At 37.4% G+C, this 27,059-nt stretch overlaps 1 protein-coding gene and 2 long non-coding RNA genes across 3 annotated transcripts; 1 reads left to right on the top strand and 2 right to left on the bottom strand.

Moving 5' to 3' along the window:
- The first annotated feature begins 1,020 nt into the window (after window positions 1–1,020).
- On the top strand, window positions 1,021–9,393 carry LOC149038371 (uncharacterized). Its single transcript, XR_016180392.1, has 2 exons — window positions 1,021–1,159; window positions 8,793–9,393. It is a non-coding gene; the product is annotated as an uncharacterized LOC149038371 (long non-coding RNA).
- On the bottom strand, window positions 6,961–8,758 carry LOC149038372 (uncharacterized). The gene is made up of 2 exons (XR_016180390.1): window positions 8,576–8,758; window positions 6,961–7,344 (listed from the first exon to the last, which is right to left on the bottom strand). It is a non-coding gene; the product is annotated as an uncharacterized LOC149038372 (long non-coding RNA).
- A 708-nt stretch (window positions 9,394–10,101) lies between the features above and the next one.
- Window positions 10,102–13,086, bottom strand: LOC113667697 (uncharacterized). Its single transcript, XM_027183554.2, has one exon. It carries the CDS (start codon window positions 12,182–12,184, stop codon window positions 10,931–10,933), a length of 1,254 nt encoding a protein of 417 aa, XP_027039355.2. The 5' UTR covers window positions 12,185–13,086; the 3' UTR covers window positions 10,102–10,930.
- Window positions 13,087–27,059: the final 13,973 nt, after the last annotated feature.

Raw genomic sequence — 27,059 nt, 5'->3', positions numbered from 1 at the left:
AAGTGTACTAATAACTTAATTTTTTAAGCAACCTCGTGCTGTTGTAACTTTGATGAAATTGAGCAACTTGGCCTTTCACGAGCAAGACTTTTATCAGAATGAAACATCGCTTCTTTATCTTTTCGTTCAAGTTTGATATACGTTACTTTCGCCTTTGAATGGGCCAGTACTATTTCCTTACGTAATAACTGAACACCTTTCTTTATTTGAAATAAACTCCCGACTCTTTTTGTTACGCAGAACCGATGGTTTTTTCTCTATCAGAGTATTTTTTAAACTATCTGATAAGAACTCGGCATGCCTCTTGGCGTTATCCAAGATATTTCTGAGTTTTTCTGACAGTTGCGTTTTAGGAACAGTCTCTACACGCCCAAGAGTGTCATTTGTAGGAGAGTTTTTCTCATCCGAATTCTTTTGTCTTGTTTTATTTTATTCCTTTTATTTAGAGGTAGAGGCAAATAGACTGTTTACATATCTTCGATTTTTTCACCTCTGAAATATTTGAACATTCGTTATTTTTATTTTCTTTTTTGTAACCACTTCTTATGGGTTCGAATTTGCCTCTGGTAGAAGCTTTTAAGAAGTCAGCAAAGATCACGTGAAAAAATGGGATAAAAATCCTCCTTACTTCACTTGGTTTGGAGAAATATAAATCTATTTCTGTCCCAGATGGGTAAGCCTCTCTGTTTTTAGCTTTTCCTTTTGAAAGAATTGAATGGAAACGTCTTGCGGCGAGGAAGCACGTTTTCTGATAATCCCTTAAAATCAGACCCTTATTTTGCACTGTGAGATCTGAAAGGTATCAGGGTCTGTCGAGGAATATGAACGATAAATCACAGGCAGTAAAATATTTACAGATCTTCTTACGATATTCTCTGCCCACATCTACATGACAGGTACCGCCGAGTATTGAGACTCACTCTGCTAAGACGCCATATGAGGCAAAATTCAACATGTGTTAAACCGAGCTGGGAAGCATTCCCTCCCACAGAAACTTTAGGAAAAATAAAGGGGTTTAGCTGTCAGAAGCTTCGCTAGTTGCCGGTAGCGCTCAAACAGAGAGCTTATTGGCAGAGTAGCGAAAAAAAATTCTGTGTGTGTGTGTTGTAGCATGGGGGAGCCATTTTTTCGCTTGTCATTCGAGGGCTTGGCGTTTGAGGTAAGCGTAAGATTAGACAATTTGTAGTGTTAGGGGAAAACTCTGATTTGGTTACAATTATATTGAAAGGGAAAGGATGTGAGGTGTTTGTCTAAACATTCTCAGACATGATTTTTAAGCGCAACCAAGCAGCTTGACAAATCAATGGCTTTTTGCCCATACAAGAGATTGTTTACCAGCTCGGTGAAAACCATAAAGGAATAGTTTTAGAATGAAGTAGGGTTTTTGTCAGAATTTCAAGAATATGATTTTTGCATTGACAGAAAACTGAAGAAATAGCATTTTGATGGGCATTTAAGTTTCATCCATGAAGCAAGAAAACATCGTATCGTTTTCAAAATGCAAAAATTAAGCAGGTGTGTGGTTGTGCAAATTAATTTGGTGAGCAAATCAGATGGACGGCTCACTTCCAAGTCCCAATGAAATCATTATCCTTTCTTCGGCCTTCGTCTTCGTTTTTTAAAATTCTGTGAACCGTCCAAAGGTTACATTTACTAGTGTTTTCTTATGGTTTTCGAGAGCACACACTAAACACGTGGCAGACGAAGTAGGATTATTGAAAGGTTGTCACGGCAGGACAGATTGGAAATTTCAATTTCACAAATGATGCCCGATTTAAAATATGGCAAAGCCTGTTGGAGACTAGCTTTAAAAACGACTCTCATCGTAAAAGCAAGTTGTTTTAAGGGAAAAGACACCAATAAAATGTATATCCTTGTTGTGATAGCAAATAATTTCTATAAAAGTTACAAAGAAGATGCCTGTAATCATTGTTAAACAGCATTAATTGTTTGGCCGAGATTTTATTTACAACAATTCATGTGACTTCCCCGCCTATTTCCCCAAGAGTTTAGTCAGTAAATTCGTTCCTTCTTGGCGGTTGATAAGGACTGCGAAGATCAGAACGATCGGAATTTGGTTAATACAATTTTAGACGGGATGATTTGCCTGTAACAGGAATTTAAAGAAAAATGGACTAGAAACAGAAAATGGAGCACCAAATCTTATTAACAGTGTGAGGTGGTACAAAGGTCTTTGTTCCAAAATTGAAACGAGAAAAAGCAAAAATCACTTTGACTCTGTTTGAGATATTTTTATAGTTGGGGCCAGAACTTTTTCGTAATTTCTTAGTGGCTTCTATGTGAGACCGTTTCAAATATCGTTGAGCAAACTTTACCTGTCTTACGAAAGCGTATTAGGAATTCAATCGAAATTAACCATAAGATAGGTTACTACTCAGACGGCCTCCGTGCGACTTTGCTGATGTCGATTCTTGCAGTTTCCAGAGCGCTTAACTCTCGTGAAAAGCCTTCCTCGATATCTAATTTTCTGTAGCTCTTTTGGAAGAGTATTTGGTCGCGAAATGAAAAATTCTGTGGTTCAGGGGGCGGGGTAATAGATTTTTCTTTGTCTTGTACCCTTGAAAAATAATCAACATCTTTCTGTGAAGCAGAAGATCGTTTGCAAATCGTCCTCCTCTTAGCTAAGGTTTTGTGATAAAAGCCTTCGAGAGGTGCGAATCGAAATGAAAGGATTGGCAGCCCTTTCGCTCCTTTTGCAGCATGACTAAAAAGATTCTCCAGGGTTTAAAAAATTGCCCTGGTAAATGGTAAAATATGTGCGAGCTGTCCCTTTCTTTCTTTCACTTATTGTCACTAATGATTTTAGTGGCAGTATCTATAAAAGAGCGTAAATCCTCTGTAAGAGTTAGCTTTATACTTGAAGTAGTTCTCTGGAATGAGAGAGAAAGGAAATTCAGTCAGCAACAATGAATTAAGAACTTCAGTTTCAGAAGATACGCGACTTATCCACTTGTGTCCTTCACAGTTTATTTTCATGTAAATCGAGGACTTGAAATACAAGCAAAAAACTGGGAAAGATTGTCCGTTCCTACTTAGGATGTGATTTCTAAATTAGCAATACTTGTGCAAAAGTAATACATGTGTAAGTTACAAAATTCAAAATTTACTTTCGGAGAATCGGGTATTTCCCCTCTTAAATTATGGTAATAGGAGAATAGCAATTTGATATTCCTTGCAACCGTATAGCTTAGTTACCACGAGCGAAATTCAATGATTTATAGTGTTCTATAGCTAAGGTTTAAAGTGTTTGTCTGTCGCATATGTTACCCCTCATCATTTTCTAACCTTGGCCCACTGAACATTTTAAAAGATGTCATGGCTTGCAGTGTTGGCGCTCTATCTGCTTAACCATAATATCCATATCTTATTTCACTCAGAACCACCTTGTAGGGATTGAAAATCATATCATAACTATTGATACTTTGTGCGTTTTCTTGATGATATTAAATCAGTCGAACCCACTTTTTTTTGCCAAAAAATCTGAGTCATTGAGAAAAAATCCTAAATAAATATCCTTTTCTTCTTCACAGCAATAGACCTTTACTCCTTATTTCCTATTTAAAATTTTACATTTGCGAACAACGCCCAAACAAACCTTGCTCGACACATCAAAACGTACTGTAAACTTTCTTTTCGCAAGTTGTTAAAAGCAAATAGTCTTCTGGAATTTTAGGCCATGCTCAATGACACTAAATCCACTTTCTTCTTCAATTTCTGTCTGTACCATTTCAACCAAGTGTTTAAAGTTCCTTCTGGCTTTACGTGATTTACTTCAACCCAAAAGTATTCGGGTGTAATGTTTCTTGAAGCAAACATTTTTGTCTCGGTTGTTTCAGTATTTTTGAAGAAGGAATCTCAATTTTTATGCCATTTCGCGGAGAGTTGGCGTGGGTGCAGTAGGAATATCAGAACAGGTTCCCTCTGGTACCACCAGTAACCATCATTTGTTAAAACAAGATTCGTTAAACTCAGTTTCACCGAAGATGGCTACTTTCGCAAGCTGTTACCGTGAAGTTCAGATATGGAAAGGAAATTTAAAAAAAAAACATGGTCAAACAATTTTACTGAAGTTTCGTGTGCTCGTAGAAGTAAACCTTTGGCGAATTTGTTCAAAAGAGAGGATCTGCAAATAGCTGAAAATTTGGAAAGGAATAGGAAGAAAAATTCATGCTAAAAGAGACTTCTAATACTGCAGCTGTTGATAATATTAAATGGTGAACGTACGTACATCTAAGAAGTGTACAATAAACAATGTTGATTCACCAGACATGCATAACTTATACTATCCTACCAGTAAAAGCAGTTTGAACAAATACCGGGGGAACCTCGGTAAGTCCTTTTTCGGAGGAAAGACTACGTCCAAAATCAGAAATGATGAGTTAAGTAAAAACGAAAATATTCATAATATGTTGACAGAAGTAATTGTATAGTTTTGGCTTGTGTCAAGGACATATTTTAGGGCCTTCTCCTAGTGTTAATATCTCTCGGGGCGTGACGCCTGTCGACCTCTTCTGTCTAGACCTCTATGGGAATCTACAACACGTCAAACAACACGCATTGATGCAAGCAAGAAAAGCAAAAGATAATGTTTCATTTCATCTTTCGCTATTGTATTTAAGTAGAGATTACTAGAGCCCAATACTGACAGTTATTATGAGCAATTATATTGTAAAATGCTTGAAGATATCTGCTCAACCATAGCTATTCAGCTTATCTTACTGGTCGTCAATCTTTAAATTATCTTATCGGTTTTTTCATTCTACATTCGTCGTGTTGAGGTTGATGTTTCGATCCTTAAAACGCAGAAGGAATGAGTATTTTCCTTACAGCAGTGACGCATTTTCCTGTGGCCCTCCTAACAATGAGCATTTTTATTAAAGTCGAAATTCCTTCGAAGTAAATAAATCCCTACGACTCCAAACCTCAAATTCCAAATTTTAGGAGGTCAACGGCAGACTTCTTACTAATCCTGGACAGAATCGTTTTAATTTTCATGTAAACCTGAGCCACTCGAGTTACAGCAGTTACAAGTGCCTTACAGCTGTACTTTCAGTTCTAAACATAATTCATAGACACGCGAACTATTCTCGAAGAGGTTGCTTTTTTGTTATTTTCATTGAATCCCTTGTGATTTCATTGAATGTTTGAAAAGTTATGTACTTTTGCTTTCATACATCGCGTTCTTTAATTCTGTCATTATTGTGATCTTCTCAAATTTCGCAACGCATATATTTAGGTTCAATTACTTACAACATCTTCGTATGTCTGGTTTAAATAACCCAGGGTGTTTTCTATTTCACGGTGCATTCAGTTGGATGAATTTGACTTTTTACTGTGCTGTACAGTCTGACCTAGATGATGAACACAAAATTCCTGTTGAGCAGCATCACAGGTTTTTATTCAGATACAATTTGGTTGATACAAGTTTGGTATTTAAATATCTGTACTAGATTTTTTGAGCTTTATTTTTTATGACACCAAAATAAAGACACATAAAAGGTTCCTTACACAGGAGTGACTCCCCAAGAATTTGCAAAGTCTATGTGAAGTATAAATGTTTAACCAATAAAAGTAGGAAAGGAAAAGTCATGAAAAACTATTCTACATCATATATATGTCGGTATTCTCAATACAAAATGGTATGTACGAGAAAGTTCATACGATATCAAATTCTTACATCAATTGAAAAAGTCTTTATTTGGTACATTTGCTATCGTTTACAAAGCCCATGTTCTCCATTTTTTGCTTATTTTCCCTAGGCTCGTCATCTTGATTTTCCAAATGAGGCAAGCTAATTCTTTTAAAAATTATTAAATAAGAGAAAATTTCGAGCTTAGCTAGTGGAAACAATTTTCGATACAATCAACACCGGAAACGTGGATTAACATTCAAATGTCCTTTACTGACGTTATGGCTAAATCCTAATTTTACGTATTTTCCTGTTTCACCCCCTCAGCAAGTGTGATTCAGGAACACTTTGGTTGACAATCTTTTGTACAGTAAAAATGCATTACTTGCACCACTTTGTGCCCACAACTTTAAATGGAAATGCTATTCATTGCTTTCACGGAAGCACCTATGTAAAGACAAACGCAATTAACAAGTATTCGTTGTCGAAGAATCCTTTATTTTAGTTTAAGTTTTGCCTTTAAGGTATGAATGGAAGGATTTTACAGTTTTAGGACTGTAGGGAGAGAACGAAAGCACTTCCAGATTCCGTGATCAAAGCACAAAAGATTTACAGTATGCTGCGAGAACTGGTTTAGGATCCACGGGGAGTCACTCTTTTTGAAAGAAACATCTAGCTACTTACAAGCTGCGCCCTCTAAGTAGGTCGTGTAATCCTGCCTGTTTACCGAAGCATAAAAATGAAAGGTAAATGTAAAACTGAATAAAATCTTGCTTTTTTGAAGACTCATCCACAGAGACATTTGGTGATAAAAGTATATTGATTTCTGCCATTCATATTTAAATTTAAGAAAAGAAATGGCGTCCAAGGTTTTTTTTTTTTACTATGAAATGCTTTTTAAAAATTTTTCTTCCTCTTGCCGTTTTAAAAGGATCGTACAACTAGCTAAGTTTCGTTTTGTCGTCACTCGGAACTTAAACCCTCTAGGGCTGCCCCATTACAAGTGCTTTTGAACGGAACCTTTAATTAAGATTTATGTGTTTCTTGACAGCTAAATCGCCCCACAGCTATTTAGAATATAGGACAAACGTTTCTTAAATTACGGAACAATTTGCAGTTCGTAAATAGAGCAAGAAAGCTTGAAAATCGGGACACTTTTACTCTAGTCGATGTTTACTGTATGTCAAATATAGACCATCCTTTGACACACAAGATAATTAACATGAAAGCCAAAGCCATTGAATACATTGAAATACATGAAGCGAAGCAATATTTCCCTTTGTAGCGGCAGACATTGACTGAAATAGAACCAGTTTGAATTTCTTTTTAATCTGACACTTGTACAAAACAACTTGTCATGAGCTCAACTAAATATTACCCAATATAACAGAGAATCTGCCAGTGTCTGGAGGGTTCATCGCCTACAACTGGCTTCGTTTTAAACCGAGGATTCCTTTACAACAAGGGGAAGACATGTCAGACTGTTTCCGGCAATCTTTCATTAAAATTTTTCGATCTTTTCCAACTTCCAGTAGCTGGTAATAACATCCAAACCACTACTCCCAAACCTGCTGGAGGTCATCTGAATGTATGTGTTTGATTTTCCTTGGTGGAGTTTTGGGTGTTTGCAACTCCACCATGTTTTGGCTGTCATAATCCCAGCTTGCTTGTCCGTAAAAGAAAGTACCAGTAGTCTAGAGTAATTTTACTGTTTTAATAAAAAACATGAGACATTGAGAGGCACATGGAAGCCATGTAAAGAAACATAAGTTTATGATGAGAACGATGTGGGAATAGTTTTCTATTTGATAGCGTACCAGAGGTTTGTGAAGGTTTTGTCAGGAAAATAAAAACACGTGTTCAGATCGATTGAACATTCGACAGACCTGCTTTCGAACATCAGACGCATATTGTTGTATCAGAAGTCTCTTCATGATTTTGGTTTATTTGGAAAGAAAACATGCACCGGTTCTATTTGGCTGTACGTTTTATCAATTTTAAAACTAATAATAAAGAGCACAACATTGTCTCGCAATTGCCTGAGTGATCAACAACACTCTTATCATAAATCATGCAAAAATTGCGGAATTCTTTGCTAATAACCTCTTGTTTACTTTGTGATCCAAAAAACCTATCATTATCCACTTCACATAATCAAAAATTCTTTTTGGAATTTAGCTCTCGTTTTGACTTAAACTAAGTAGAATGAGGTTCCTTCAAGCGAAATTTGCTTTAGCTTTGAACGAAATCTCCTCTTAAAGAAGAAATGGCCACGTGTGTCGAATAATCCAAAATCTTTGATAACTTTTCACGGTTGCTTTTTTCAATTCTTAAAAAATCTCTTCAGATCTTCCCTTGTATTCACAAAGTAATCACGTTTATGGCTATGTTATAAGTGAGCGTCAAACAGGCGTGCACAGGCAACATTTATTAAATAAGTCTTTCGCTAACTCGTTGTATGCACACTGGCCGAACTGACTCAACACAACTTTGCGGTGGCAGTGATGATAACACTTACTACAACACTAGGGGAGTTCTTCCGTTTTGCAATAGACCAGTTTTAATTGGGAGACAGAGAATTCTAGAGTTCTAGCGATTTACTTCCATATTAGAACCAGATGATAGTATAAGGTACAAGGCACTAGGTCAATACGAAACTACCAGCAGAAGAGCACAGGTTTATTTAATAAATAATCGTCTGGTCAAAGCATTTAAGTGAAACGTCCTTTATATCAAAGCATGGCTGTGAGGGAAAAACTTTTACGACACATTTCCCAAATTCTATCTTTGCATTCCCACTTGTACCTCATCAAGGACTTTTTAAAGGTTTTGTCAGGGTCGATCCATCTGACTTCACTGATTTCAAATAACTGATGAACTCAAGCATGTCAAGTTTTGATCTGTTCCTAACCAACGAAACTTTACCTTCATTTTCCAGTGGTTTTCATTAAATTGATCCCATCTCCTGTTACTAACACCATCGTTCATTTGTTTGTCATTTCCTGAATCGTACACGAGACCAAGGCGCGTGATGCACACATTAAACTCGGTAACAGACGTAAGCCATGTGGATTTTCCACCCAACGAAAGCAATCTAACTCCTGATCTACTCAGTTTGACTATTACAATCTCTCTTCTGCAGAGTCTATCTGGGATCCCTAAAGTTTACATCAGTTGGAAACTAACAAGCACAGAACTTTCTCCTATGAAACACGCTTCGCAGCGTGACGTGGTGCGAAGCCAGCAGCGCTGAACCACATCACGACATGTTTAGACAACCCTATATGAATCACTTGAGTTTTGACTGTTACTAAGCCCCTCGAGAAAAAAAGGAAGGCTTTACCTATTTCCTCTATTTTATTAAAATATCTACAAGAGCAGGATGTCTTAACCAGTTGAGGTTTTCCGCCTTGGTTAACGACTCTCGTAAACCAGTCGAACTGTTCAGTGGCGTGAGTGCATCAAGCGGTATGACCGCCTAATGATAAGATACTGGACTATTTTAAGCGCTCTTTCAAAAGCCTATTGTGTCTTTGAGTTTTGTCTTCGTTGAAAAAGAAAGTGTAAAACCGATTGATTTGCTTTGTAGAAAGATATTGCCTCAGTAATTTTACAGTGTTTGCGGTCTTTGTCCGGAGCCGCGCTTGGACGAGCCACTAAAAACATATCGAAATTATCAGTTGCCCTTGAAAGAGCCTTTGGGCAAGAATCATGAAGAATAAAAAAAACTATAATAAAGAAAATCCTTTGTAGATGCCGGCTTTTCAACTGATACAAACATCTCAGTAAGAAGCTGTGAGACGGTTCCACACAGGTAATTGGCTAAAAGAAACGGAGCTGTTTTGTTAGTTTTATTTTGATGTCCTTGAGATCTAAACAAATAGCCTAATCATGGTCATTTCAATCTCAATTTTCGACAGGATGGGTGTACTTGGCATTTTAAGAGTAACAACGATTAATTAATTATATATGCCGATCGACTCGGGACGAAAGATACTGCCCCGCGTGGTTCGAGAAAAACTGTCGTAGGTTTTTGCCTTTTTGAACGCTGAAGTGCTGTGTTTGATAGCTAAAGTGGAAAGTGGCTCTTCATACACAAAATTTGGATCGAAACACAACTTATTCTACTCTAGTGCATTCATTTTTTTCGGCACCTAACAACGCTTTTCTTTATCTAATCAACGTACTTCCAAGAATTTAATTACAAAGTTAAATACAACAAACACCAGTTTCAAACTTGCAAGTGAATAATTTGCTCCCTACATTCTGAGACAAAAAGGTTGTTGCGTAGGAACAGTTTTTTTTCACGTTTTGTAGTGAGAACAAAGTAAAAGTGCTGCTAGAATTCTACGACAACTTTTTGGGCCTGAAGTTATACAGACTTAGGATATGAATAACATGATCTAGTTTAGACGATCAGTTTTCTATAGAAAATAGGACAATAACCTGCCTCACAGAACGAAAGCTTTATTTAGTTTTCTCAGTTTTAAAAGATGGCATTCCAACTTGAAGCAGAAAGTCCAATTTTTACAGCAATAGACTGTATCGACGAACTTCGTGTGCTACGAGTTTCGAAACAAGCAGACTAATTTGACACTGGTATCAGATTCCTCCCCTCAACTTTCTTTCCTTTATAATATACTAGATGATGTCAAATTCTAAATATGCTATTTACAGTGCTGATTTTGAACAGTAAATATCCTGACATAAATAAGAAAATACTGTAAGCTAATACTCCTTCTTACTGATGGTGATTTTGATTGATAGATTCAACTCCTTCTTGTGGTCCTTGCCCGAGGAGTTTTATTATAGTTTCCATTTCCTTGGAATCTCGCCCAACATAAAATGTCTTCATTTTTCAAATTGTCAACCTTCTGGCCCACAACTATTTTGCCTCAATACAAAGTGGACTTTTAGGGCAAAATTTCTTCTTTTAATCTGCTTCTTGAGTTCGTCTTTGTGTGACGCTTACCGAATGTTGCACGACTGGCATCCTTCGTAAACAACACTGTTTTCTCAACAGCGATAATGGAAATGAAATATTCCAAGTTTAGGATAATTTTTTTGCCATTGTTCCAGCGTTAGTCTAGATTGGAGCTGGTCTTCCAATAGCAAATATCCTGTCGCAAATTTTTTTTGTCAGCGACTGAACGACACGTGTTTCTGTGGATAGATTTGACGGAGACGTCACCCGCTTACAGTTGATTGAAACGGTTATTTAAATAATGCTATCTTGTCTCCATGTTAAAAGAGCGTAGTCTTTATTTCCTCGGTAGGATGTCAGTAGGACGCCAGAGGAGCTTGTGCGGCAGCAATGCTAGCGCTATTGTCCATATGATAGTGTTCGTGATTCTGTGTCGATGGTAAGCGGTTAAACCATTCCGACATTGGCGGGTAAGTTGAAGCGGTGTGGAAAGCTGGTGAATTTGTCCTGCCGGAAGACACGCTTTCATCGTGAGGACTTGTCGAACCAAGAGAGTCCGAGGGCTTCGCATGGAGCTTCATGTGCTTTCGAAGGGAACTTGGGTGGGTATAGCTTTTGTTGCATCCTTCTATTTTGCAGATGTAAGGTTTATCAGACGTATGAACATGCGAATGCTTCTTTCTATCACTCGAATTTGCGAAACGTCGATCGCAACCGGGGTATTCGCACATGAACGGTTTCTCACCGGTGTGCGTTCGCTTGTGGATCTTTAGGTTTTCTGATCTAGCGAAGAGCTTTCCACAGCCAGGGAATGGACATGAGAAAGGCTTTTCTCCCGTGTGCACACGAATGTGGTTGATAAGCTTATACTTGGCTTTAAAAGGTAGTCCATTACGAGGGCAATCTTTCCAGAAGCACACATGAGAACTGCTTTCCGGTCCACCAACATGATCTTCAGAAAGATGCGCTACTACGTCGTGCATTCGAAAGAATTGTCTCCCACAAGGCTTTCCTTTACTGCCCGGTTCGATCCATTCACAAACCACCACATGACTCAAAGGCTGGCGCAGGTAACTTCCAGGCATGGTTAGCCCTGCGTGCTGCATAAATTCGTAGCGCGGTGCAGCGAAAGGGCTCGCGTATTGCGAATGATGAGGCTCATATTTGTCGTCTCGGGTATAATATTCCATGCCTTTACTGAACCTGTAAGGCCCGGTTAGAGGTCCGCCAGTCTGTTGATAGTGAGAGCCAGGCGGGTCGTGAGCGTGAGCAACAGAATAAAACCCGTGAGGTGAACCATTAGTACCGTCTCGATGTGGCTCTTGCAGGCTATTGAAGTGGCTTGGGTGAAGCTGGTGTATAACTGAGCCAGGGAACATGTTGAGTTGTCGCTGGTTGCTGCCTGCTCTAGCGACAGTTGTGTCAGATGCTAGATTTATACTGCTGTTTGGTGGACGAACAGCTGCGACGCTAGAACTGGTGAAGCTATCAGGTCCGGTGAATATGAACTCATGAGTAGACGGACGAGCGGAGGACCGCACGCCTTGGGCTGGCGTAAAAGGATAGTGCGAGCCATTTGGAACGTTGAAAGAGTCTTGCACTGTACTCATTCTTTTGTCTTTAAGGCTTTGACGGGTCACTTTCTCCACAATATAATCGCGTGAGAAACCGGACAGAAAACTTAAATGAATCAATCGGGTTGGCTCTTTGTTTAATTCACAGTTTTGTCATTCTCCCATGGAACTAAATAAGCATCTGTGTCGTGCTGGGCAAGTCGAACTCTTCGACTAGGAAATGCACGAACATTCCGCAAAACCTCTCACACAGCGAAGCGCGGTTAACTTGTACAAAATGCGCGGGATTTGAAAGCTGCTGTCGTAGTGTTATCCTTTGAAGTCGACTCACCGTTCATCCAAGCATCTGTACTTGGTTGTGTTCGGAGCCCAGCGTGAGTTCTCGGTCTATTGTAACTGAACTACACCGGTCTTTGATTGGCATTAGCAAGTTGTTGATATTTCGTTATCCAATCATCGCGTTAACGCCCCCGGGGTGTTTGGGTTGATAAATATTTTACGATGTGTTCGCCCTATCGAATCCAATCAATTGTTAGTGTTTTAATAGCAATCGTCTTATTCGAACAATCTCATTTGCAATCTAGAGAAACAATATGGAAAAAGATTCTCGCATCAAACTCGAACAATCAAACCAAAAAAAGAAAACGATCACTGTTCACACTTAGAGATTTTGTTTGTCACCTTCTTGAGTGGAATAGGATTAATTTGCATTGTCAATATTTGTCCTGAGGTGCCGACAAGTAATTTTCAAATATTTACTATTCGTATAAGGACGGTTTGATTAAGGGGAGGGAAGCACATGCCACCTCGAACTAAAGAATTTTAATTGCCTATTTTGACGGTTAAACGAACCAAATTCCCCCCTACAGAGCATTCATCGATCTGAAGCCTCATTGGACGTTATGGCAACCCAAGCCATTATTAATAAAATAAATGGTAGTGTTATAGGCTTCTCTTTTCATGACACGAACAAGTGAAGAAGAATATCAACTTTTGTCACATCTATTTATTTGTTCTGTCATCAGGTCACGGGCGATAACGCACGCAAGTGGCCACAAGAGGCTATCAAGAGTCATGCGAATCATCGTTGGTTTCATTTTAACAAATGATTGTAATGTAAACGCTGTTCTTGAGTGAACAGTACCCCAGAACCCATCGACTTCTTGGTAGAGATTATAATTGAAAAGCCCCTCCTTCAACGCGATGTTATCGCCTGGAAGCGCGAAAGATCTTCCATCTCGTTGGGTTAACCACACACTTGAGCTAAATTGATAAAAGGCACTAGGTTAAATTTGTTTGCGAATATCCTGCGATTTGTGACATTTATAGTCTCGAACTAAAGTTAGTGCTGTTCTTCACCCGACCTTCTTCTACATTTTGTTGACAGTTTGAAGACAAACAAACTGAACGAGACCGATCATTTCCTCGATGCGGCTTAGTTACGTGGAAGCAATACTATTGTTTTGGGTTTCTTTGTGGACGCCGACCCCAGAGGCAACACCTAAGCACTGATGACAACCGGTTGTCGCATCAAACATAACTATTTGTTATCCTAACACGAGTTAAGTCGTGCCGGTGGCAGACTCAAAGGTATTGAAGTGATACGATATTATCAGAGAATCTATCTCCCTTGCGCTCCACCACGCAATGAAATCTGTGAGCAGTTTTAGCATATTCGCTAGCCGAAAGAAATTAAAACACTCGTTGTTTCCTGCTAAATTCGTCAATAGCTGACATAATTAATAATGGTTGCAAATTTCCCCCAACGCCGGCAATATTTCGTGGTCTCAACCCACTCAGACTTGCCTCCGATGTACACGATAATATGTACGTATTAAGCTATTTGCCATTTCTGTGGTTAAAAACAACTCGCAACACCAAATCTTGATAGAGTTATTTTTCGTGAAAATTGATGTGTAAAATTTACTGCAGTTTAAGGCATTTTATGATACAAAGTTAAATGAGTGTTTTCGGCACTAGACTATCACTAAAAATGCTCCGACTGATATAACGATATGTTCAACCGTTGGAAAAAATGATGACGATTTGAAGACCAGGCTTACCTCGGCCCCCTGCAAGCAACATTTGTTCAAGTTATGAAAACTAGCTATTTTGATGATAGGAGGGAGGGAAAGTGGAAGATGTACATCCACATTAGCAGCATTAGTGTCACAACGCCTTTCGACATTTTACCACTTAAGTAAATCCCGTAAGTCCACTGTCGAAGTGTCCAAAACAATTAGACCCCTACGCCCTAAGTCGATTGTAAAGCAATCTTCACCAGACAATTACAATAAGTGCTTTTGGGTGTAATGTAAAGCTGGACTGTATGTAGCAGTTAATTCACATCATAGCTCCAGCAATTTTTAGCAATTTTTTTTTGTAATTGAGAGTCTCTGTAGCTGCTTTCGCCAACAGAACTTTTCGTGACAAGCTAAAGAAAACACTGAGCTCGCCGCGTATCGTAAGTCAAGGTAAACTTCAACAATAACTTATCAATCTTTCATTCGGTGCCGGCGCTAATTTCCAAGTACGATAAATACACGTATCAAGTGAATCTTCGTGAGAGTAAACTGCTGTCAAATTAATACGTATTCATCTACTTTCCCCAAAATCAATATTTGATCAAAAATGACCCCGACGTGTGGTCTTTCGGGAGAACACTTCAAGCTGTGAGCGCTCACATTCAATAAGTCGGGATGCAAATTTGGAACATATTTTAATTATGCCTTACAAAAGAAACGTGGCCAACGCGAAGCTTCCTGTTGATATAAACAGAACAAGGTCAAGGATGGAATCTTTTAGAATTTTGTTTTCTAAGCAAAGATGTGCGTCGTGAAAGTTTTAATGATTTTTTTTATCGGCCCTGCGAAAGTTATCTCGTCATAGAAGAATACCGTCGGAAAAGAGAACGATATCTCTGTGAATCTTGTCGCTTTCTGTCTCCTCTTGTTTTCGTTGGCGTTACCAAAATAGCCGGAATTATCTTTTTTCTTACATTTTCATTGGCTCCAGTAATTTTGCTTTGATTTATGCTGAAACAAAACGTGGAAAACTCTGATCATTTCTTTTTTATGCGGAGCTTATTTGCAATTCTTAGTAAAGAAAGGAAAAGGAAAGCCACATAGATCAATTTTGGTTTCTACACTCAAAAAAAAAATTGAATAATTTTGATAAAAACTCTGTCGCGCTCGTATTTAGGTACGGCTAGGAAAAGTTATGTTTGTATTTTATTTTCTGCCATTGCTGTTTACAGCAAACATATCAAACTATATTTTGATTTTGAGTCAATGGTTGAAGACATTGTTTACATCAAGAAAATTCTATCAGAGCTTGTACAATAAAGAGAAAAACCACATTCATGAAACTTGGAGTTTTTACAACGAGAGTAGAGCGAGTAAAGAAGTTAATTTTCTCCATTGTTACCTTGATAGCGGTGGACTTCATCTTAAACTGCTTAGCAATTGCACTGTAAACCTCGCGTGATTCACTTATCAGTTTTTCTTCTTTTCTCAACTTTGTCTCCTCAATTATGCTCATTTTTTCCGAGCATGGAGATAAACTTAGTGTCAAGGAGTTCACGATATCGCTTGCGGCAATAAGAGAATTCTAGTTGTTTCAGTAAATGATTTTTCCTTCGCACGATCTAATTGTTTTAAGGTAGTGAATTCAGTTTGATTTCTGATCATGGGAACCCTCTCTACTTTAAACGGTCTAATTAAAAGCAACGTGAAATCGTTGTATCCTTCATTATGTCCATTAGCCACTATCTGACAAAGCCTTTGGGCGCTCGACATAGGTGAAACTTTTATCCCTTTCAAATGTCCTTGTCAAAGTCAGATGTATAGCGTGTTTGACAATACAACACTCTAATTTGTTGACATTACACACTGGCGGGTGGGGGCACTAATACAGGATTTGATTTCTTATCTGGGTTGATCCCAATTATTTCTTATTACTTGTAAGGCGGGCAGGCAGGACATGGCACAAAATAGGGCATATCTCTATTTGCTAAGGCTATCGTAGTTCCTTCTGCGCCTGTTTGAAATTAATAACTTTTAAATGAACCTCCCAAATGCTTCTTGAAGATTTTCATCCAAGACTTCTCTGCAGTGGATCAGCAAACAGAATTATGTGGGTAGGAATTAACTAGAAACCCCTTTGTGACAATACAAAGTTTAACTTACACAAGTTCTAAGGTTAAGTGTAATTTTTCTATCAATTACCCCTGACAGACATCTTGAGTTGCCAATTGGATCCCTGAAAGGCTTCCCTTTCCGCTTAAATTCAACGCAAAATGAACCCTGTGTATTTACCGTCTGCATATATGTATTTAAGTGTTGCTATTTGAAATAAAAAGAAGTATTTACAATTTATGTATGAACTCTGTGTTTACTAAGAGATTGAAAACTAAATACTTCATTACCCAGTTGTCTAAATATTTAGCCTTTCAAGTTCCTCTTAAAACTGATCTGGAAGAGAATTAGCAAATATTTGTGGATTGGAAATTGAGAATAATCGCTTGACGTTTCTCTCGAACGTTTCTACGACTTACGAAAGAAAAAAAATTAACTTTGTATGAATGTTGGTCGAGCCACCTGCAGTGTTGGCCAAAACAAGTTTTCTGTCTACAGTTATCGAATAAAACCATAGCCCTTGAGTAGTATACACTTGTTAATTAACTGTCAGTTGTGTTGAAAAGCCGATCAGGGTTTTTTTCGCAATAAGGACCTCTTTGGAACAGGAAAATATCCAGAAATGTCATATTTTCCGTAATCTGCGCCTTGTTCAAACACCGTTAACACTCTTCTGAGTTAATCACACAGGAAGGAAGAGAGAATTCTTTATCGGCGTTGCCGCTTGTGGCGGCGAATGTTGATTTAACGTGATCAATAGACCAATTTGCGAGATTTCAATTAAAAAGGCTTTGTTGTATAACCTTGTCTTCAGCAAGTAATGGTTCAAATTTAATTGGGTATCACTTTCGCTTACAGAGTTTTTTTTTCTCAGCTTTAAACAATGCACCACGTGATAGAGGTCAGGTCAGGTACTGTCGAGTTAAAAACGCCGAAAAGAACTGGTATAGAAATGAATAAACTAGTCACCATGACTGACCATTTGTAGTGATTTGAGAAAAATCAACAACTATTAGATTTTATCACGATAACGCGAAAATCTACATGATATAAGCTTTATCTTCTGTTTCCGATACCCATTAATAGCTAGCTCCCATACCCGCGATTGAGAAAGTCATGTGGTCGCCAGGTGGCCCGGTAGGAAGTGATAGGTGGGTGATGAGCAGACAGAACACGCCTTCAGCGTACTGGCATCACTTTCCTTATTAGTTCAATGGAGCTATCTACTTCAGTTACAAAGCTGTTCTTCCTCTTTGACTTGGTTTTTAGGCTGAGTAAGAATTTCTCACAGCTTTTTCTGCTTATAATTTTAGTTTTAAGTAAGTGTCGCTCAACTTCTTTTGAATACTTCATAATTCGTCGTAATTTACCTCCATCAATTTCTTTCCTTAACATCTTGGTGGTTTTTTTTAGTCTAGAGGTACACTGTAAGGGTCGCCAAAACGACTCTAAGTGCTAAAAGGCCTAAATAAGTTTTTTTCTCGTTCTTTACGTCAACATCCCTCACGACTAAATCACGTTCACTACGAAAAGGAAAAACTTTAAATCAATTCCTTACAAAGTTTCTGGTTTAATAAGAATGAATTTTTCACCTTGAGCCGTCAGGATAAGTTTTCGAGTGATTGATGTATAACTCATATCAAGTTGATGAAACATATGTGGTTTATTGACTTTGCGACCTCGATCTCTAGAAGTCTGAAGAAAAAACTACAGAAACGTACTCTGACTAATGGAAATTGCGAGAGATGTGACGGTGACAATTTCTGTCTTTCCAAAGGGTAGCATTTTACGACTATCGAAGGAGGGGGGGGGGGGGAGTAACGGCGTGGAGCCTGATCGACAGAGTGGCGTTAATGTTTATGCAATAAGATGATGTCGTTACCTTAAACTTTTAACGATCTGTTGGTTTTTTGTTACTATTTCCTTTTTTCTTATTTCAAGATCGGTTTTCCAAGCAGTTTTGTTGTATAAATTGCCTAATTGATGCACTTGTTTTTACTCGATTGGACCAAATGAAATGGAAGCAGTGGGTTTGACAATTCACAAGTTTGCCAGAACAAAACTGTTAAAAATATCGATGATTTAATTATTAGTTAATCGAAGCGAATTCCCTCAGGCAAAAGTTCCCACCAAGTAAATTATTTTAAAGCTAAATGGCTACGGCTAAACCGTTTTTACGATCTTTGATGTGTATCTCCTAATCTGAACATTTTAATAACAAAAGCCGAACGTTTTTCAACCCTTTTAGGGGAATTCACAGATAAGATTGGTCTGCGCTGATTTTGAGCCATCTGGATTGAGGAAACTTTGCCCTTGGGCTGTTAAATTTAATTTCCTGTTTTTCGAGGTGTATCGCATAATCTCGGCCACAACAATACATCCAATCTGTCAAAAATCTGTCTATTGTTTTCCGATACAAGATTATATGACGGGGTAAGGTCAATTGAGGGATTTGAATAAGCTGCTTCACGCTTTGGATGATTACGTTATGAAAACAATATGCGAATTGGATCAGGTTAGATCATCAATTATCTTCATCATACTTGACTTTGATTAAAGGAGCCTTTTCAAAGGAAGTTTATTTATCTTGACCTCATTATACCTTCTAGAAGAAGCTTTGTGTGGCGGGAACCGACCGACTCTTGAAGGTTTCAAAAATCTTTCTCTGTGTAGTTTTAGTTTTGTGTCGGAAGTTGCGAAGAGTTTGAAAAAACATGTTTTGTTATTTGTCGGAAAATTGTGAAAGTAACAGTTAAGTCACTCCCAAATGATCGATCTGAGTTAACAATGATTATTTTGCGGTATTAACAAAGAATCTTTTGGCCACGCTCGAAGCTGAAAGGGTCAATTCTAACTCTAACAGAGTCTATCAGGGAGGTGAAAACCTTTCGCTCGGCGGATTAAGCGCTGTGGTTAGATTTATTAACCTTTCGTGCTTGAACAGCCCACCTCAAAGGATTCATCGTTGGTGGGTCGATTAAATATGTAGACCACAAAATTTAAACAACATCGGAAAGGAAGCAGATAGCGCCATTTGTCATCAATTGCCATGATGTCGGTAGAGTTACAAGGAAATTAAGGTTTTGAGTTTTGCCCACCAGCCTCGGGCAAAATTTCTTACAAACAGGTGTCGGTAACTGTATGATTAAACGAAATGACGGTTTACGGAGTAAGAAGATTAAATGTTCAGTTATGTTCTGCAATCACCTCACCACAAAATGTACAAATATATTTTTAACAGTAAAGTGGCACCATTTCTCATGGAAAACATAAGCTCTAATTCTATAGTTTATCTTAACAAATATTCAAGCCTTGTTTTGACTATGTTTTTTGCGGGTGAACAACTGAAGGGAGAGAGATAAATATTCTTCTTTTGTGCGGTTTTTTAAAAGCGCAACTTTTGTCACTTTTAATGAACGACTTCAGTCCTTTCTTCTTTTAGAAATAACCTTATTGGGATCGAATCAACGGGAATCACGCTGAGATTCTACAAAGCAACGATTAATTTTCGAATAAGCAACTATGTTTCAAATAATAATTGAAATTTACAATAACTTTTTATTGGGTTAACCGAAGGTATTTTCAATCAAGCTAAAAATATTGATTTTAAAGAGGTTTAATTTATTGTAAGAGAACAACTGATCGAAAAGTTTTTTCAGCTGAAACCAAAAGTACTTCCTGTGGACTTTCGGAAGAAACATTCAAAAGTACAAGAAGTTAAATAACATGAGTTGCGAAAATGCGAATTATGAGAAAGCTGAACCAGTCCTGACAACATGTTTTGAAGTTTCCCTGCTGTTTAAAGAAGATAAACGAGCATGTGCTGAGGGTAACACTACTGAAACATTGATGGATTTCTTTGAACATTAACATCTGATTTCTTTATAACTAGTGACGTGTCATTTGACTAAAAATTGACCTTGGCAACAAGACAAGAAAAGACTGAATTCATTTGCTTTTCGCCTCCTTCATTCGAAACTGTTTTGTTCGGTCTTGACTTTAATATTTCTCTTTCAGGTATTTAGAATGCCTTTAAGTTCATGTGGTGTATAAAAGAACAACTTGAAACAATGGATTCTTAAAGCCTCCTACTTGCATACTAATTGGTAGAAAGCATTGGTGCTGTTAATATTTACTTTTTTTCTCAGTTTGTGTTGACCATTTGCTATGCAGAGAGTTTTTGAAACACTAAGTTTATGTGACTTACACATCATGACGTATGTGACTTGTGAGTGCAATTTTTCAGCCTTGCCTATTTTTATTTTGTTCAATCTCTTTCGGTCATTCTCCACTCACGAGTGCAAAACGTAGTAGGACAAGCTACGTTTATAACTTAGCAGATTTCTCTCACTTAAAGTTACATCCCTATAACAACCAGGTCAATAATCGCTATGTAAACACTGTATCGATGTGAGTAATGTTCCTACCTCTTACCTCACAACAAAATTTTATTTATCCCTCACTTCGCGGGAGAGAAGCAAGTAACATGTTTGAAATCAATTGCAAAGTAGAGTGTAAACCTCTCTCAGAAAAGTCATAAACTAAAACATACAGGTAACGTCTGCATCAGGGACTGACTTGCATAGTTACCCGGTATACCTCTTTCGGTCTCTGTAACACGAAAAAAAGATAAGTGTATAGTGACTCCTCGTGAGGATGATGTCAGTCTGTTGCAAGTTTACTCTCACGAATTTTTTTTCCTACCTAAGGAGGGCAAGTTACTGTCGGTGTAAAGTTTCTTGCTACAGAATGAACAAAATTTTATCATCTTTCCTATTCCTTTAATGCGTTGTTGTTGATAGTGCTGATCCTAGTAGTATGCAGGACCAGCTGCTGAAACTAGACGATTGATTATTGGCTTGGCATGTGCTCTGGTGGAAGGGAGCCTTTACCAAAATTTGCAAATTAAGAAAAATAATTTCAATAGAAAAAATTTCAAACCAATTTCAAAAGCATTTTCTAGTTCGTGATTATTAATTCTTATGAATTTTTTACTTTTCTGAGCAAGCCTTCCATAGATAAATATGCCCAGAGATTATTTGAATTTCAAATTGCCTGACATTATGATTCATATTTTGATCAAACCACTACAAGTGTTGCATTCGAGTGGTAGACAAATTGCAGTTGATGGATAAACCTTGCTTCGTCTAATATTTGTGGCAATTGGACCAGATTTGATGTCAAATGACTGTAAAAGATGGCATAAAATTACCAAACTTGTACCCATCTCGAAACTTTGGAATAAAGCGAAGAATGAAGAACAATGAACGAGTTAATCGTCGAAGCTGATGGTGGAGTTTACCACTCTACCGTCTTCAATTCCAGATAATCACTAGTCAATGCTTTCATCTTTCGTATTTTTTGTGTAATTACCGAAAGAAAGGCATCTTATAACGTTTGAGGCGTGGCTAAAGGGTCTTACAGCTTACCTTGATCTATCGAGTGGCTTGCTTGTAAATTGGCTATGGAGGAGGGGACCAGAGTTTGTCTATGGACATTGTTTGAAATGGTAATGTCCAATTATCTCTGGATTAGATCAGTTAATATCAGCATTTTTCGTTGTCTAATCGGTCGATTGAACAAGAAAAGACCTTTGGTTTGGATTGAATTGTGGCACTGGTAAAAGCGAGGTGAAAGTTTTTCAACAATAGCACTCTTCATAGACCCTTGTTAAAAGTGGTGACTGAGAAGGACAATCACTAAGTATTTATTATGCAGGAAAATTATATGAACAGCATAATGCGAACCTAAATTAGTAAATTTTAAATGCCTCCAATTTACGATTTCACACAAGAAACATTCGACCACAGCCTTTTAAAAAGAGTATTGAAAACTTTAGTACAAGAGTGAAATAGTTTTGAAAGTTTTGATTTGTCTCGAAATTTTGGCTTGAATGAACTAGAGAAAAAATTCACCGTGAACGCAGAGAATATTTGCGGTCAACCTTTCAAGCATGGAAAACTAAAAACTTTGTTTTTCGACCTGTAAAACTGCGGATTTAATTAATTTTAGGGAAAAATCCAAATACGACCCTTGTCCAATAGGATTTGACATGATCAGACTCTCGAGAAACATTCGGAACATTTTTCAAAGGTCTTAATTAATTTTTAATTTTAAAATAATCTATATGAACTTGCAATTCTCAGTACAAACTATTTTTACAATGACATTTCTTGTTATCACAATAGCTCTTATGACAGACGCTACAAATACGCATGCACCGGTTAGTTTCGTGATTGCTTCTCCATAACATCTGTTTGAAAATTTTTCAATTTTCCCACCAAAAGATGAGAAAAAATTAGGGGCACTTGAAAAACGCACGCGCCTTTTTTTTCCTTTTAACTTCATAAGAATAATTCAAACAATTAAGTTATAGATATTAGTTCTTCCAGCATGTAAGTGAAAATAAAGTCTAATAAAGAAGTGTTTCCATTGTGTTGTTTTATGGCGTTCTTTATTAACATAATCAAGTTATTGCATTTCATTGCATTTTCTTCATATTCACAAGTCTGTTTTTAATATTTAATTTCTGTATTAATTAAGTCAAAAGTGTAAAGAACAAGCTTCCATTTATATACTAAGACTAAGGCGGGAAAATTTGAAACGATATGCACTGTGTCTTCCAATATGCGGTGTCTTCCCTGGCAACGAAGTTGCCTTTCTGAAGTTTTCCTGACGAAAAAAACTTCTAGCCTCGGTTTAAAATAAAAATCCCGCCAAAAAAGAGGTCGCACCGTCTGACATAAATTTCATCTTGAATCTTTCTTTTTTTTGGATTATTTTATCTCGTTTTTGGGTCTAGATTCACAAACACCATGCATCCAATTAAAAAAGACCAACTTTCTGAAAGATGGGGTTTTTGTGCGAGCGATGCAAACCTTTCTTAAGTTGAAGAAGAAAAAGACAAAATTGCAAGCTATGTAACCAAGACAGGCCATAATGATTGTCCCAAATAAGGCCACAATGATTGTCCCAAATCAGGCCGTAATGATTGTCCCAAATAAGGCCACAATGATTGTCCCAAATGGCTTATAAGTCGGTTGAATTGAAAAGGTTACAGAGAGCTTGCAATTTCAGTTTTGTCTTCTTTTACAGCCCAAAGTTGTGGTCTGTTTGCTTTTGGTCTGTCTTAGGAACTAGAGAGATTGTTTGATTTCGTATTGATCCTTCACTGGAATTTTCATTTGTCCCATTTTCATCCTTTTTGGGCTACTTCAAGTATCTGCATCACACGTTCACTTATCGAGCTTTAAAAATGCATTCTGTTCTCTTGCTTCCTCAACAACCAAAAAGTAACTGCACATCGATATCTGGTCTCAACAAGACTTTTGGTCCCACAATTAGGCAATTTTTTAGATCTATTTAAGTCGATGAACATGAAGAGAAGTTACAGACCCGAATTGTGATAGGATTGAGAGAGAAATTAAAGGAAGTCAAAATGCATCCGTGTAAATGAAAAAGCAAACGTGAAATCGTTCACCTCAATTCTGATATGCAATATAGAAATTGGCGGCTGTCAGAACCTATTGATAAAGTTTATGTAGATTTCTTAGCATAATTTCTTTAAATTGCCTTTAAATCAAGTTTCATTGTTTCTTTTACTTTTTGAATTTATAAATCGATCGGTATTCGAAAACAATACACTGCTCTCTGTTTCTGTTATTAGTTTTAATAGGAAACTTCTTCAGTGTTCTTATCTTGAACCTTTTTGTACAACAGTTTGACAATTACTGTTGTTTGAAATGTGGAAAGTAAAATTCACTTTAAAAATTTATGTAGCCTTCTGTTTCACATATTACAGAAAAATATCATTACTGTATCCTTATTTCCTCTGGTGTATTTTGTCAGATTGGCAGCAAAATATTGAATACTTCTTGCCCCATACCAGCACAAAAAGGAAACGGATGGCGTTTGGGATTGGAACGTACGAAATTTCTAGGTTGTAAATCATAGCAATAAAGAACACTTTCGAGCAAGAGAAAATAAGGTTCGAGCAAATTCAAATTCGGCTGTATGTCTCTTTTACATCTATCAAGTCATTAAAGAATAACATGAGCAACTTCATGGATAAAATTCAACTTTTGTAAAACTTAAAGGGAAAGTTTAGGGGGCAAAAGCTAAATCCACTGCCACTTTAAACATTGTTTGTTACTGAACCACAGAGAAACCCAATAAATATTTAAGTATAAACTGAAGAGAAAAAGCGATTTTCTAAAGTATCAATTACCTTTAATTCTGAATTTTAAGTTTTTCGGACGTTTCCACATTTTTCGTAACTTCAGCGCAATTTATCCAATTAGTACAAAGATGCAAATTCTGTCAATTTCGTTTTGTGTCGGATCGAACTTCGTCTCACCTTTTTTACCTTTTCAAAAATAAGAAATTTGCTTTCGATTGTCAAGAATTTCCTAGAAAATCGTTTTTTCGGCTTTATGCGGCATTTATGCATGAAGAACTCACCGTGCATCATTAGATATTGTCTGGCGACGGGTTAATAAGGAGAACAATTAAGCTAACCTCTTGACCAATCCGATATAAAGCTAATTAATGGTTTTGTTACATTTAACCAGGCCTCGGGCAATTTGCTTTTTTCTGCTTAAATTTTTTATTCCCATATAATCTAATTTGCCGTCGAGAATACTGCGGCCTTGGTCATTTGACACTTGATCGAAAAGTGCTCAATTAGAGTTTATGACAAATTAATCTAAATAAAAAGTGAGGGCGAAACCAAAAATTCCTCTGCAATAAAATGATGCAAGTTTCTTAGTCTCAAAACATAGTGATGCCAACATTTGGATTGAAACTTAAACTTTTATTCTTATCTTTCGCCGTCTTCAGCGCCAATAACCCTTCAACGAGGACCAATAATTCTTCCTGAAGTGAATAGAATAAGAACAATTTTTAGTCACCTGTTTTAAAAAATCCTGCAAGATCTGACTACTTTACAATACAATGATCTTATCAGACTGTAAAGACAGGAAAATTTCTAGCTTCTAATGAGCAGCATTAGAGGTGAAAACAGTTTCCTTTCACTTGATCTGTCAGGCACGTTTAAAGGTTCCAGTATTTCTGAAAAAGAAGGAAGGTACAACCGAACCACGGTAACTTCTCCATAGAACTTCCCTGTCTCGTGTCAATATTTTTCAACGCTTAAGTCACGTTGTTATTCTTTTCGAGATCAATAAACGGATAAAGAAAGTTAAGAAGTTGTGAAATATTTCTGTTCAGCAAAGAGTAATTAAAAAAGGACACGAGTAAACCCACCAACTGATTTAATTTTTCTTATCGTTAACACGTCCACTCGACCAATTTTCCTCCTTAGAAGGTAAAATGTGCAAGTTATTGGGAGACAAACTACGGGGAAAAGTGGTAAAAAATAACTAAGTACAAGTTTTCAATAAACCAGTTGTAATATTCTGGATACTGATACAGAATTGCCATGACGATAAAAATAATAATGGCTGTAACGTATGGAGCCGATGCCGGCCAGCGGTATACAATTGTATCGCATACTCACAGGACTGAAAAATAAACAACATAGCTTCTGTATGTTACATGGGCCTGTTGTTAATTGGATTTCGGCACAGCACTGAACTTCATTATGTACAGGGTTCTTCGATAGAGAAAATAATGGCGAAAAGAACGAATTTCCTTTAGGACTTGCGCGTTATTTAATAAAGTTTGGAGTTATAAAGAAATCTTTCTGTCAATTGTCCACAGAAAATGCGGAAAAATATTTTTTTTAAAGGTCATTTATCTTTTTCCAAGAATTGGACAGGATAATACAGGGATTTATGTTAAGGAAAGGGACCGTGTCGACTAGAGCAAGCCGAAGCTCTCCACAAGTAGCACGTGTTTATGGTTTTCAGTGTTTACTTGAGTTAACGATTATTCGCCAAAGGAGAGGAGATTGGTTTTTAAGTTAAGCGAGTAGGAGGGAAATAATCGTATAAGCATCAAAAAAGGATAACAAACGGGTCAATTGCATTGCCAGTTCAATTTCAAGCAAACTCTTTCTTTCGATCATCTTAAAGCACAACACGGAGCTATGGATTTTTCCTTCTGTGACGCAATCTCGGACCAATAACAATGTGCTTATCATTTTGATCGCCTGAGTGAGACTTGTAGAGAATAGACCTGAGATATGGATTCTTAGGAAGGTAAGATCCAAATAGTTTTGTAAGTTTTGGTAAAGAGTTTTCCAATTCCTGTACAAATCCTCCCGATGCATTAAACTACAATATTTGCAGAGATAACTTAAGGATTTTAATGTAAACAGACAACAACTGAAATAAACCCATCAAGATGTTTATTTGAATAACATCCGCTGTTTGCCAAAAATCTCCATTATTTCTCATTAGTAATACAGCACGCGACAGGTCCAACTTACAAGTGCTCGATAAAATGTAAAGTCCAAGAACTAGTTGGGGATTTGCGTGTAGAGTAGAAGTTTTTTTTTGCTCCAGAAAGAGGGAGATGCAGACGGCTATTTTGCAGATGAACTTAGAAATTTTTCTCTTGTTGAACCAAATCAGTGAACTAGTAACTAGGTGCAGCGGAGGAGTTGAACTCGAAGCTATAGACTCAAATCTAGTTGAGAAAAAAGGAGGGAAATTTGACCTTGGGACTTCAAAATCCAGCGCCCTTAACCGCTAGGCCTCGCCGCCTCCGCAATGATATAATAATTACGTCAATGAACCCATTTTGAGACCATCTTGAAGGCCCAATGATGACCATACTAACTGCAGGAGTTCTACAACAAAAACAATAAACGA

This window comes from Pocillopora damicornis, chromosome 10 (genome assembly GCF_964200805.1).
Source record: "Pocillopora damicornis chromosome 10, jaPocDami1.2, whole genome shotgun sequence".
NCBI classification, from domain to species: domain Eukaryota; kingdom Metazoa; phylum Cnidaria; class Anthozoa; order Scleractinia; family Pocilloporidae; genus Pocillopora; species Pocillopora damicornis.
Note: the sequence above shows the minus strand (reverse complement) of the source record. Positions and strands in the feature narration are given on the sequence as shown.

Coding starts and splice junctions, on each gene's coding strand:
- LOC113667697 (XM_027183554.2), bottom strand. CDS start 12,184: ATGAGTACAGTGCAAGACTCTTTCAACGTTCCAAATGGCTCGCACTAT.